Source organism: Molossus molossus, unplaced genomic scaffold (genome assembly GCF_014108415.1).
Source record: "Molossus molossus isolate mMolMol1 unplaced genomic scaffold, mMolMol1.p scaffold_m16_p_22, whole genome shotgun sequence".
NCBI classification, from domain to species: Eukaryota; Metazoa; Chordata; class Mammalia; order Chiroptera; family Molossidae; genus Molossus; species Molossus molossus.
Window position 1 is genome coordinate 19,670,883 of NW_023425358.1, and position 13,480 is coordinate 19,684,362.

The following is a 13,480-nucleotide window of genomic DNA, read 5'->3' on the forward strand; positions in this document are numbered from 1 at the left end:
AGGTGCTATTTAGATTTAGCTGTCAATGTGATTTGAAGGGAGTGACATGACCTAAAACACTAGTTCCAGTTTTAAAGATCTCTTGTGCTGCCAGAGTAGAAGGCAGGAGCCCCTTAAGTTGCAGCGTCGAAGCCAAAAAAACCGTGGTCTGGACCAGGGTGTCGGCAATAGAGACAGGCAGGGGCCCCAGAGGCTCAGCAGGAGCAGGGTAAAACGATGTGTTCCGCTTTAAGAGTTGGGCCTCAGGGGCGGAACAGAAAGGGCCTGCGGTTAGCCGAGGGCGGGAAGCCCCATGCTGGAAGAGCCTCCCATAGGAGTGCGCGCGCACCGTGTGGGGGCGGGACTTGGGCGAGCCCACATGGCTGTCTCCGGCCCCGGATGAGGAAGTAAGGGGAGGAGGGGGTAGGACCATAGAGACGACGAGGTGGCGGTGGCCGGAGTGCCCCTGGGCTCTCTTCACTCCGTAGGCTCAGGTAGACTTTGCGGCGGTGGGGCTACGGCTGCAGAGGCCGGGCTGGCGGGGCAAGCGCGGGCCGCGGAGCAGGCCTCAGGGTAAGAGGCCAGGGCGGGAGGGCTTTGGGTGCAGCCGCCCCGCCCCACTCCACCCTAAGAGGACCATCCGTCCGGAGGTGCAGGTTGAGGGGGAGCCCGTCCCTCTGCTCTCTCGGGGTGCCGAAGGGAACCGGGGCTGTGCCTCTGGCGGCGGAACGACCCGGTTAGAGGGAGGAGACCAGGTCCCGTGTCGCGAGTGGGAAACGACTTCACCGAATCATGGCTCTCATTGGGGAGAGAGACTCCTCTACAACCTCAGTACGGCAGGAGACCCCCAACTTCCTTTAGGGAAAGCGATGCCCCTTGTCGTGGGCGTACGCTTTTCCCCAGCCCCTGTGCGTTTATTAGTAGAGCAAGCCCTGCTCCAGGGGTGCGAGAGGGCGGTTATTAACTTATTTTAAAGAGGGTAAAAGAGATAACCCCCAAAACAAGATCTCCCCCCCCCCGATTTGGTCAGCGCCAGCCCCCCAAGTGAACTGCGAGACTCAACTTGCCTAAAAGTGCAGAGGGTATCTCCCTTCCCTATGAAAGATAGACTTACTTTTCCTCCTTTATTTTTCACCCTTCCCCCGAGATATAGGGAGGAAGACCCCGAATTTACTTTATGGTGTTAGAGGTCAGCCTTTCTCCCCTCCCCCAATCATATCCACGGAGGGAGCCTAGCTTCTCTTCCCGTACGTCTCCTTGGTGTGCAGCGAGCTCCTTTCGTTCGCACGATTGGCGTTTGGAGTGTGATAGTTGCGAGTCTGTGTCTCCCACTTCCCATCTTTGTGACCTTGACTAATTATTTAACCTTTCTCATTCAGTTAGCCCATCTCTAATTTGAGTTCTCTTTTCATAGAATAGTCAGAGATAAGAGCTAAAGGATAATTCGTGTAAGTGCTTAGTACATAGTAGTAATCTTTTGGTCAATTGTTGCTATTACTGTTACTTAATTTGTTATTAAAAGGTAACTAATATCTTCTACAGAGGAACAGATTTTTCCATGCATGTCTCCTCTCATCACCCCCACCCCATCCCCCCAACCCCACCCGCAACGCAAGCATTCAACCCATCCTTTCTCACTAGAAAGGAGGCTTTCCCCCCTGGGGTGGAGAAAGAGGCACTTCTAATCCTCTTAGAGCCTACCATACTCCCCCAATTAACAAAGAGGGCCTCAATTAGAATAATCAGGAAAATAGACTTTGTTTTTGGAAACAAGTCTGTACTCCAGGAGGTAGGGAGACCTGATACCAGAGGCTAGCCTTTTCTTTGTTCACAGAAGCTATCACTTCCTCACTGGTTAGAGATGTCCTCTCCCACTCCCTCTACTTGCTCTATGAGGAAAAAAGCTTCCTTCTAGCTACTTGCCCCCCTCCCCCAAAGAGGGAGATTCCAACTTTTTTCTCTTGCTCTCCCAAGAAAAATACTTTGAGAGGAGGACTCTTTCCTGATATATATTTAGAGCGGCACAGATGGTTTCTTTTCTCTTCCTTTCAAAAAGGAATTACAACCTTTTATGCAGAGAGTCTGTCAATTAGAAATCAGGAGCATTTTCACTCCACTCCCCATGTGGAGACAGGGATCCTTTTTCTGCATGCTAATAAAGGGAGGAAAAGGGAAACAGTGTTTGATGCTTTTGAGATTTCCTGCACACTCCATGTTGAAAGCTGGACCCTGTTTAGTATGTGGGCTTCCCTGCCCCACTTTCAGTTCGTCTAGAAATTTGGTTTAAAAAATTCTTTCTCTGCCCCTCAAGAAGAGGCCCCTTCTCCGAATTCCCTCATAGAGGGATTGGCTATAGTGTCTGGATCTTTGAAAAAAAGAAAGCCACTTTCTCAAGGTGAAAGGAGTGTTGTGAATTTCTGAGGGCCTGATCATTATTGTATTGTCAGCGCCCAGTGTTATTAACTGTTCTTTTTTTCGTTAAGAGCAGCCCCTTTGCATATGGAATTAAAGGGAAGGGAGACCTTCAGATTCAGGATTATTGGGGCACATGGTTTTCTGTTCTCTTTTCTTTGTTTGGTCTTTTCCCTTATATATTTTTTCTTAGTGCTACAAACTTTATACTCCAGGAACTTTTGTTTTGGGGAATGTTTGAACTGACTAAAGAAGAAATTGCCACTGTGTCAGGTTTTCAGTGTTATAAAATATATTCTGATAAGAATAAGAGATGCAATGTTATCCTTCACTGGCTGTCTTCCTCTCTCTTGGTTTTGTTATTTGGTGGAATAGGAATTAACACTGCCAAATTGCTTGAAGACTACTTAAAAACTTTCTATCGTTTTTGTATGTAAAGTGTTCTTAAATTACCTGTTTGCCCTTGAGTACTTGCAGTGGGGATTTGGGGTCTATAGTTGTGTTTTGCTGAAACAGTGAAATAGAAAATTTTACTTAGAATCATGGGATTTTTATGGGTGGCAGGACCTTTGAGATTTGTGTTTAATTTGTTAATTGTACATGTGAAAAAGTAGCCTAAGGAAGTTAGTGACACACTCCAGCCCAAGCAGGATAGGGACCCTGGTCTCTCCACAGGGAAACCAGCATCCAGACTGTTCCCAGCACTGCTTCTGCATTTGAAACATAAAGATATGGAGATGATTGTTCTCAATTCAAAAGAATTTCTTTTGTTGCAAGAATTGTACTGCATACCCCCTATAAATATCAGTCATATTTTCCTTTAGGAAAAAATTTATTCTTTAAACAATCTAAGTCCAAGATGACAAGCCAATAGCAGCTGATGAGAGTTGTTCATGAATCTCTGGGTTATTTTTTGCTTATACCTCAAACTAGATAATTATCTGGTGTCCTCATCCAATAGGTTGCTTATAAGTCATTAGTAAGGATTAAACCCTAAATCCCTATCTACATTTTATAAGCGTGTATTAGTTACTCTTTTCTCTTACTTGAAGTTCATTGAACATTTAATGTAAAAACTTTTATGTTCGAGGCAGAGAGCTGACATTTGGGAATATAATGATAAAGGGATAATGCAGCTACAGTTATTTATTGCTACATATTTGGATCTTGGGAAATAATGTTTTAAAAAATTTCAATATATGTAATACATACTTATTGTAAAATATATATATATATATATATATATAAAACATACAGAGAAATCATTGGTGATTCTGTCACACATCACTGTTTCTGTTGCCAATCATTCCATCACTGTCGGGCTTATATTATTTCAAGTATTTCCTATATGCATGTATATTTTTCCTAAATAAAGGGGTCTGATGTTTATGTAGTTTGATAAAATATTTCAGGCAACTTTATATGTAGAGATATGTTTCTACACCATTTTTAATTACTCCATTGTATTCAGAAATTTAGTTTTAAAGAACTTGAATGGTAAGATTTGGTATCTTTTTTCCTGCAGTCTTGTGGCATTACCAATATCTTAATAGATGGCAAAAGCTCAGAGAAGAGTTTAGTGATGCAAGCTAATGAACTGAGAATAATGAACTGAGAAGGCACTCAGCTCTTCTTGGTGACTCAACTGCAGATACTGCTGAGACACTTGAGGACCCAGAACTGGGCTAGGAGAAAAAGGGAATGTATTTTGCTTCAACAGCCAATGTGCCTCATTGTTGTTGTTGTTGTTTTAAATATTGTTAACTTTATTTTATTTTTTGGTACGTGCCCCTAGCGGGAACCAAACCCGGGACTCTCTGGTCAGCCAGGTTAAAAATTGTATCTTAATAAAGCTAATTTTAAAAAAGGAGAGAGAGCCTGGTTGGTGTGGCTCAGTGGTTGAGCATCGACCCATGCACCAAGAGGTCGCCGGTTCGATTCCTGGTCAGGGCACATGCCCAGCTTGTGGGCCAGATCCCCAGTGGGGGGCATGCAGGAGATAGTCAGTTGATGTTCTCTCTCATCGATGTTTCTATCTCTCTTTCCCTCTCCTTTCCTCTCTAAAAAAATTTTTTAAAAGATACAATTTTTGCTCTGGCCAGTTTGGCTCAGCAGTTAGAGCATTGGCCTGTGGTCTGGGGAGACCCAGGTTTGGTTCCCGCTAAGGGCATGTACCTTGGTTGCAGTTTGTCCCCAGCCCTGGTTGGGTCATGTGGGTGGCAACCACTCGATGTGCCCCTTTTATGTCGATGTCTCTCTCTCTCTCTCTCTTTCTCCCACTCTATCTGAACAAAATATTGAAAAATGTCCTCAGGTGAGGATAAAAAAAAACAACAATTTTTATACCATATAATTCAAGAACTTAAATTATACAATTCAGTGGTTTATAGCATATAGTCACATGCAGCCATCACTATAGTCAATTTTAGAGCATCCTTATTGATCCCAAAAGAAACTCTGTTCATTAGTTGCCACTCCCTATTTCTCCACCTCTCCGGACACTAAGCAACCACTAATCTACTTTCTGACTCTAGATTTACATCTTCTGGACATTTCATATAAATGAGATCTCATGATATGTGGTCTTTTTATTTTCCATAATGTTTTCAAGGTTAATCCATGTTGTATCATAAATCAGTATTTTATTTCTTTTTATAGTTGAGTAATATTCCATTATATGAATAGACCACATTTTGTTTTATCCATTCATCAGCTGATGGACATTTGCATTGGTTCCACACTTTTGCTCTTACGAATACTGCTACTGTGAACATTTGTGAAAGTGTTTATGTGGATATATGTTATTAGGTATATAACTAGGAGTAGACTTGCTGGGTCCTGTGGTCACTATGCTTAGAGGGACAGTTTTGAGTCATCCTCATGTCAGAGAAGCTATAAGGAAAGGTGAGGTCATCAAAAAAGTGAAGCCTAAAAAGGGAGCTGTATCAACCAGTAAACTTTTGAGAACACCCACACTTTGGTGGCACCCAGGGAGAAGAGCTCTTGAGCATAAGCAGGTGGAGAGACCCACAGAACTGTTCTCCATTAATAAACCTTCTCTTTCACAGTATCCCTTACCGCAGTAATCTGGTCTTTGTACTATGTTGTGACCATCAAAAACTGGATTTTGTTTGTTGTTGGGAAGGGGAAACAATGCAATTAAAATTGAACTTGTCCTATCTTTTGGGGGCCATTAAATAGCAGTTTCACTTTATCTCTCTTAACCCTCATATACACATGCACACACACAAAATGGCCTAAAATCTAAAGTAGCCCCAGAAACATCCAGGAGCTAGAGGGAAAAGCTGTAGCTCCAAAAAGGATGTATTTCTCTAAGCACTGTATGAGTTTCATTTTATTCTTGCCTCACTCTTTTTGTTGTTTTTTAAAATTCAGGTTTCTTCATTAGCCCTCCTGTGTTACCTGAACATAATGGACCAGCAGCCTAAATTCCTATAGTTCCTAGTATTTAATTAAGTAATGTAGCATTATATTTTTTACCTTTGAGTAGGATTCCTTAAAAACACTAAGGGCACCCAGTGGATGAAATCATAGGAACATGAATAAACCATCACCACAGTTTAGAAAAACTAAGAGACAGGCAGAATGAAAGAACCTGTCATCTGCCCTTCCTTAGACCCCAGCTCCTCTCCAAATAGCACAGGTGAAAGGATGGGATCTTTTGGGCATGGAGGAACGATCATCAACCCAGGAGTATTCAGAGAGTGGGTACTTCTTCACTTGGAGGCAGAGCATGTGCCTTTGTATATGTGACATCTGTGTGCTCCCCCAGATAATCAAAGGTAGGACTAGAGACAGATTAAGGAAACTGAGTTGTGAAGATTTACATGGCGTGTTGGAAAAGTGCCCCCTGCTCAGATGTCTGGTTATGGTCAGCGAAGAGAAGGTGAGGCAGTTTGCAAGCCAGCACTGGATTTTACTGGTATGTGATATGTTTATTTGGGGGGAAAGCTGGACGTTAGGAAGTAGTAGGAGTAGAAATCAGCTGGCTTTTCTGAAGCCTCCTTTATTTCCTATGTGCATTTTAGCCAAAGGGATTTGCCATAACTATCTCCAATAAATCCTTGTTACAAACTGAGTTGCCAAATATTTCTCATCGTCCTCTCCTTGTTTAGGGTCAAGAAAAGCATCAAGAATGAAAGCATTCAGTATCTTATTTGGTTAATCAGTTTACCCCTTCATCGGGTCAAAGTGGATTTTGTGGAAACTTCACACATTGTTGATAGACTAAAATGGAAAACTTACCAACCAGGAAACCCTGGTTGTGAGTGTACCATTTTCTAGCTCTGTGTGAGTGTGTGTGTTTTGACTACTTTAATCATATAGTATTATGACCTACTTAGATATAAATGTTATTTCAGCAAATAAGGTGTGTTTCCATCACCCGATGCAAGAAATTAAACATTCTCACTCAGAGTAAGTCCCTTGGGTATCGCTCTCCTTACTCTCAGATAACCATGTAATATTTTATAGGCAGGTTATTTTTATTATTATTTTTTTAATCCTCATTTGAGGATATTTTTCTATTTATCTTCAGATAGAGTGGGAGGGAGAGAGAGAAACATCGACTTGAGAGAGAGACATCAACTAGTTGCCTCCTGCACGACCCTGACCAGGGCCTGGAACAAACCGCAATTGAAGTACGTGCCCTGGGCTGGAATTGAACCCGAGACTCATTGGTCCGTGGGCCGACGCTCTACCGTAAGCCAAACCAGCAGGTCATTTTTAACCTCTTCAGGTGCGATTTTAAAATCTATAATGGGAAGTTGATAGCTGCCCTACTTAGCTCACAGAGTTGTGAGAGTCAAGTGAGTGGTGTGTGTGAAGGCACTTAGAAAATCTCAAGATGCTGAATAAAAGTCAGGAAGGAATCTGCTAAAGACCTGATTTAGTAGTGTCTTATGCCAGCTTGGGTAGATACTGCTAAAGTGTTTAGTAAGCAGTGAAGGAATGGAATTCCATTTTCTTTTTTTTTTTTTTTTTTTTTTTTGTTCAGGTAGAGTGGGAGGGAGAGAGAGGAACAGAGAGAGAGAGAGAAACATCGACGCGAAAGGAACACATCGAGTGGCTGCCACCCGCACGACCGACCAGGGCCGGGGACAAACTGCAACCGAGGCACGCGCCCTTAGCGGGAACCGAACCCGGATCTCTCAGGACCGCAGGCCAACGCTCTAACCGCTGAGCCAAACCGGCCAGGGCGGAATTCCATTTTCTTTATATCTTCTTTCAGAAAGTATTTTAATGAAGAAAAGCCAGTGAATCAAATTCTTCTGAGTCCCTCAGTATATATTCATACAGCAAACATTTATTGAGTACCTGATATGTGTCAAGTACCTATTCCAGGCAGTAGGTATATAGCAGTGAACAAAACGAGCAAGGTTCATGCCCTGAAAACTATTTTGATCTTTTCATTTACATCAGGTCTATCCCTTGGATGCTTAGACATGTCTTATTCTCATCAGCATCTGCTGGCTCTCCAGATTTAAACCGAGAATTTTTCATAAGGCAGTATTTGAATTGAGATTAGACAGATGTCTATTAAAAGTTTCAGAATTTTATTTTTCCACAAATTCAGTCTATTAAGGACAGTTTTTTTTTTTTTTTTTTGTGCCAGAAAATGCTGCCATTTGAGGTAGAATTTATTGTCCTTATTTTTGCTAGTTTGAGCTGAGACAGCTTTCTTCTACCCTGCAAAGTTTTAAACTTTTATCCCTTCCTTTGATTTGTGTCAGGGTGAGCCGTTTGATGTAAGAGTTGACTCCATAATCTACATCTGCCCTAATGCTGTCATCCGGAGTAGAGACTCAGCCAGTTCCACTTGATTCCTCCATGTCTGCCGTGGTACAGGAATTATATTCGGAACTCCCAGTAAGTGTCTCCAAAGAGCTTCATGCTGACCCTGAGCCAAGTGTGATTCCAGATGTAAAACCTGGAGCCTCAAGCTCTCTTGTAAGTCAGAGTAGGGCAGTGCCCTTGGAGCTGCAGAGGACTCATACGGAAAGTTGTGAAGAAACCTTTGAGACCTTGGATCATGGGGGAGAGCCTGGGCGGTGTGGGCTGGTGGACTCCACAGCAGGAGATTCTGTGGCTTCTGGGATCTTGGATAGGGAAGAGAAAACCAAGAGCATGGAGCTAAAGGTCTTCAGAGATCGAGGGGACCAGGTGGAAATTTTAAAAGACCCTTGTGAGGGAGCAAAGGAAGACCCTTGTCAACATTCCACAGCCACTGAAGAAAAGATCAGCCCAAGTCAGGTAAGAAATGAGATCTTGATTCAGATGAGTTGAGTATGAATGACAGTTTTCCAGTGTAACACTTCACATGATAAAGTACAGATGTTGACAGGTAGCCTGTGATTTATTCTTGAGACATTGCCAAAATGTTGATTTTGGTGTTAACATTTTTTGAATAATATTTTAAAACATTACATCACATTAGACTCTTGAAGAGAGGAAGTGCTTATTTAAGGAAAAAAATGTCACTTCTCTGGAGGAACTACTGTATATGAAATACTGAGTCTCTTTGTGATAGTCATGTCATATTTCTGCATCTGATGTTAAGAAATAATGTATACTTGTCCCTTGAATTTGGGTAGTATCATGATTAGTGATAGTATCATAGAGTAAGATGTCACAGAGATGTCTTTGAGGGAGGCTGTTGGTTCAAGCAGGGCTTCATAGGATGGATACCCTAAAAGGATTGCCATATTTTGGAAGCAAGTTCTTAGCTTTGCAGAAACTTGACTTGTTTTTTTGTACATCAGAGGTGATGGTCTCCAAAGGACTGACCCATGCTAATTCACTTCATGAGCAGCTGACCTGTAAATCAAAAAACCAGTTCTTTAATACACAGTGAAAAGTGGAATCATTACTTGGTAGGAAATGGGAAATCAAATCTTTTTTTGTGAGTTTGAACTTAGAGTAAGAGGGGTTAGTTAGGTTGGACTAATGGTTAGTGAGCTGTGATGGACCCCCCAATTCTTAAAGGAATATACCTGACAAGCGGAAAACTTCTCGTCTGGGTGGTGCCTTAGACCAGGAGTTAAACTTTTTCTGTAAAGGACCATATAGTAAAGACATACTTTAGACTTTGCAGGACACATGGTATCTGTCAAAACTACTCAACTTTGCCACTGTAGAGTTATAAAATGAAAACAAACATAGACAATATGTAAATGAATGAGTGTGGCTATAACATTGATTATAAGCACAGGAACTCACAACCCTTATTGTAAACCAGTGATTTTTCAACCAGTGTGTCTTAGACTGTCAAATTAAAAAATAAGAACAGCCAACACAACAGTAGCCATCCAGTATGAATGAATCAAAATTATACCTATTTTTGGTCAGATCAGCAAAAATATTATATTTTATATATATATATATATATATATATATATACACACATACATACACACACACACACACACATATAATATATATAATATTTTATCCTCACCCAAGGACATTTTTGCATTTATCTTCAGATAGAGTGGGAGGGGGAAGAGAGAGAGAGAAACATTGATGTGAGAGAGACACATCGAGTGGCTGCCACCCCAACCAGGGCGGGGTAGCAGGAACCGAACCTAGGACTTTCCGGTCCGCAGGTCAACGCTCTAACTGCTGAGCAAAACTGGCCAGGGCAATATTATATATTTTTTGGTGGGCCACAAATTTTAGTAATTAGTTTATGTGTGCCATGAGATGGAAAAGGTTGAAAATCACTGCTCTAAACCCACTAATAAATTTATATTCTCTTGACTTCCTGGTCTAGGCTCCGTTCCCCACTTGATATATCATTTCTTTTTTTTTTCATCCTCACCCAAGGACATTTTTTCACTCCTTGTTCAGATAGAGTGGGAGGGAGAGAGAGGAAGAGAGAGAGAGAGAAACATTGGTGTGAAAGGTACACATCCAGTGGCTGCCACCTGCACGACCCAACTATGGCCGGGGACAAACTACGACCGAGATATGTGCCCTTAGCGGGAACTGAACCCAGGCCTCTCTGAACCGCAGGCTGATGCTCTAACCACTGAGCAAAACTGGCTAGGGCGATACATCATTTCTTTACACAGGTTACAGGGCAATTGATTGTTGTAGTGGGCTGCACATGTTGGCCATAATTAGGAATGGATAAAGTATTAAATTACAGTTGAATATGATAATCAGGTTTTATGCTGTGATGACCTACTCTTAAAAATATAGTTAAATGAATGAGGTAACAGATTCAGGTTCTAACATTTCTTCTTGATTTGGTGGGCTGAGTCTAACAAGATGAAAGTTTCTTAATGTGATATTCAATACAAAGTAAAACTATGCACATATAAATTGTGAAGTGTAATAGTGAACACAACATACATACATCTACACATATTTGTACATTCCACCCAACCTAAGATCTGGAAGATCACTGTCTCTCTGTTCCTTTTTTTTTTTTTAATAAGTTTTTATTGATTTTTTTTTAGAGAGAGAGGAAGGGAGAGAGAGAGAAAAACGTTGATTTGAGAAGGAAACATCCATCAGCTGCCACCTGCACGCCCCCCACTGGGGATCAAGCCCGCAACCCGGGCATGTGCCCTGATTGGGAATCACACTGGAACCTCTCAGTCCATGGGAGCTGCACCCACCGGGGTTCTCTGTTCCTTTTTTAAAACCATCCCCTTTCTCTCTTCCAACTCTACCATAGGTAAATACAGTGAAACCTCGGTTCTCAAACTTACTAAGTTCCAGAAGGCTGTTGGAGAAGCGATTTGTTTGAAAACCAAATCATTTTTTTCCATTAGAAATTATGTAAATTGGCCCTGGTTGGTTTGGCTCAACAGTTAGAGCATCAGTCCACTGACTGAAAGGTATCGGGTTCAATTCCAGTAAAGGGCACATACCTGGGTTGCAGGTTTGATCCCCAGCCATGGTTGGGGTCATTCTGGAGATAGTCAATCAATGTGTCTCTCTTACATTGATGTTTCTCTCTCTCTCCCTCCCTCCCATTGTCTCTAAAAATCAATGAAAAAAATATCCTCATGTGAAGATTAACAACAACAAAAAGATGTAAATTGAATTAATCCATTCCAGACCCCCAAGTTACTCCCTGTTTTAATCTTTCTCAATTGCCTATGATCATTGATTTGTGAAGACTTTCACATCCTTAGCAACATCAGCACTCTTAATGGCTTCTTCTTTTTTTTTTTTTATCCTCACCCGAGGACATTTTTCCATTTTTTGTACAGATAGAGTGGGAGGGAGAGAGAGGAATAGAGAGAGAGAGAGAAACATTGATGTGAAAGGGACACATCGAGTGGCTGCCACCTGCACGACCAACCAGGGCCGGGGACAAACTGCAACCAAGGTACATGCCCTTAGCGGGAACCGAACCCGGGTCTCTCCAGACCGCAGGCCAACGCTCTAACCGCTGAGCCAAACTGGCCAGGGCTCTTAATGGCTTCTTTATGTTTTAAAATTGTGGTAATTGTTGATTTCACCATGCCAAACTCAGTAGCCAGGTCAGATACGCAAACACCTCTCTCATACTTTGCAGCTATTTCTTTTTTAAGTTCTATCATTGTTCTCATAACTTTCCTGTTCACTTTGTTGCTATCACTAATATTCTTAGGACCCATGGTGACTTACTGTACATATTTAATAATAATAAGCAGCAACAAAAGAAAGAAAAAAAAAAACTATTCACAGCACAATTTTCTGAGATGTTAATAGCACGAGGTTTAGCAGTAAACTGACTCATACTCAAGCATGCTCTCCGTTGTCGCCTAAAGATGCATGACTAATCATACAGGTATCAGCATGAAAAGGGTTGTTGGGTTGAGAACCGAAGTTTTGTTTGACAACTGACACATTTTTTTTTTTTTAATCCTCACTCAAGGACATTCTTTCATTTTTTGTTCAGATAGAGTGGGAGGGAGAGAGAGGAAGAGAGAGAAAGAGAGAAACATCGAAGTGAAAGAAACATATCGAGTGGCTGCCACCCGCATGACCAACCAGGGCCGGGAACAAGCTGCAACCCAGGTACACACCCCTAGCAGGAACCAAACCCAGGCCTCTCTGGACCACAGGCCGATGCTCCAACCACCGAGCCAAACAAGCCAGGGCACCTGAGGGCACTTTTTGCATTCATAGAGTGAGAGGGAGAGAGGGAAGAAGAGAGAGAGAGAGAAACATCGATGTGAGAGAGACATATCAAGTGGTCACCACCCACACAACCCCAACTGGGGCCGGGGACAAACTGCAACCGAGGTACATGCCCCTAGCGGGAACCAAACCCAGGTCTCTCCAGACCGCGAGCCGATGCTCCAACCACTGAGCCAAACCGGCCAAGGCCTGACACATTTTTTTTTTCTCTGAATTTTTATGAATTTATTTTTATTACAGATGTTTCTCCTTTTTCCCCCCTAGACACCCTCCTCCCCATCCCAATCTCCCAACCCCCCAGCATTGTTGTCTGTGTCCATTGGTTACACATATAAGTTCTTTGGTTTATCTCATCCATCTCCCTAACCCCCTCCTCTGAGGTTTGTTAGTCTGACACATTTTTTTTCCATGAACAACTTGGTCAAGAACCGAATTATTCCATATGGGAGATGTTTGAGAATTGAAGTTCAACTGTGCTATGATTAATAGATATAAATGTAAGATTTTGTGCTTGGTTCCACAAATTGAATTCCACAAGTGAAAAAAAGCAGTGTTTTTGTAGAAACAGAAGACTTACAGGTTTTAGCTGGTCAGTTAGAATTAACTTTGTGGTATGACTGCCAAGGAAAGCCAATTTGCTCTTAATATACATTAACAAAAATGTGTTTCCTGGACTGAGGGGTGGTGGTTGTGTTCTGTTGTGTTCTGGTTAGCCTATAACTAGAATATTATACTCACAGTCTCCTTTCCCCACAGCACACACAGCGGATGAGCTCAATATACCCCAATGGTTGGGTGGGTATAGGATGAGAGGGGAAGCGAGAACGTGTCAGTGTTGGGGTTCCTGGCAAAGAGGATCCTGTCCCCTCCTCCTCATGCCCAGCCTGATGTCATATGTAGGCATATAGAAAACTGGGAATGTATTCGT

At 42.2% G+C, this 13,480-nt stretch overlaps 1 protein-coding gene across 8 annotated transcripts in view; it reads left to right on the forward strand.

Annotated features, from left to right (window-relative positions):
• Positions 1 to 392: 392 nt before the first annotated feature.
• The window catches only part of PRR14L (proline rich 14 like), a 53,116-nt gene continuing 40,028 nt past the window's right edge, over positions 393 to 13,480 (forward strand). For 2 of the 8 annotated variants that reach the window (XM_036276255.1, XM_036276258.1), the window contains exons 1-2: positions 5,834 to 6,702; positions 8,145 to 8,664. In XM_036276255.1, the coding sequence (XP_036132148.1) occupies positions 8,194 to 8,664 (471 nt within the window). In that variant the 5' untranslated portion in view covers positions 5,834 to 6,702; positions 8,145 to 8,193. Of the gene's footprint in view, positions 474 to 5,832; positions 6,703 to 7,029; positions 7,151 to 8,144; positions 8,665 to 13,480 lie in introns of those variants that run through there. The other 6 variants (XM_036276259.1, XM_036276264.1, XM_036276256.1 and 3 more) reach the window with 6 other exon arrangements.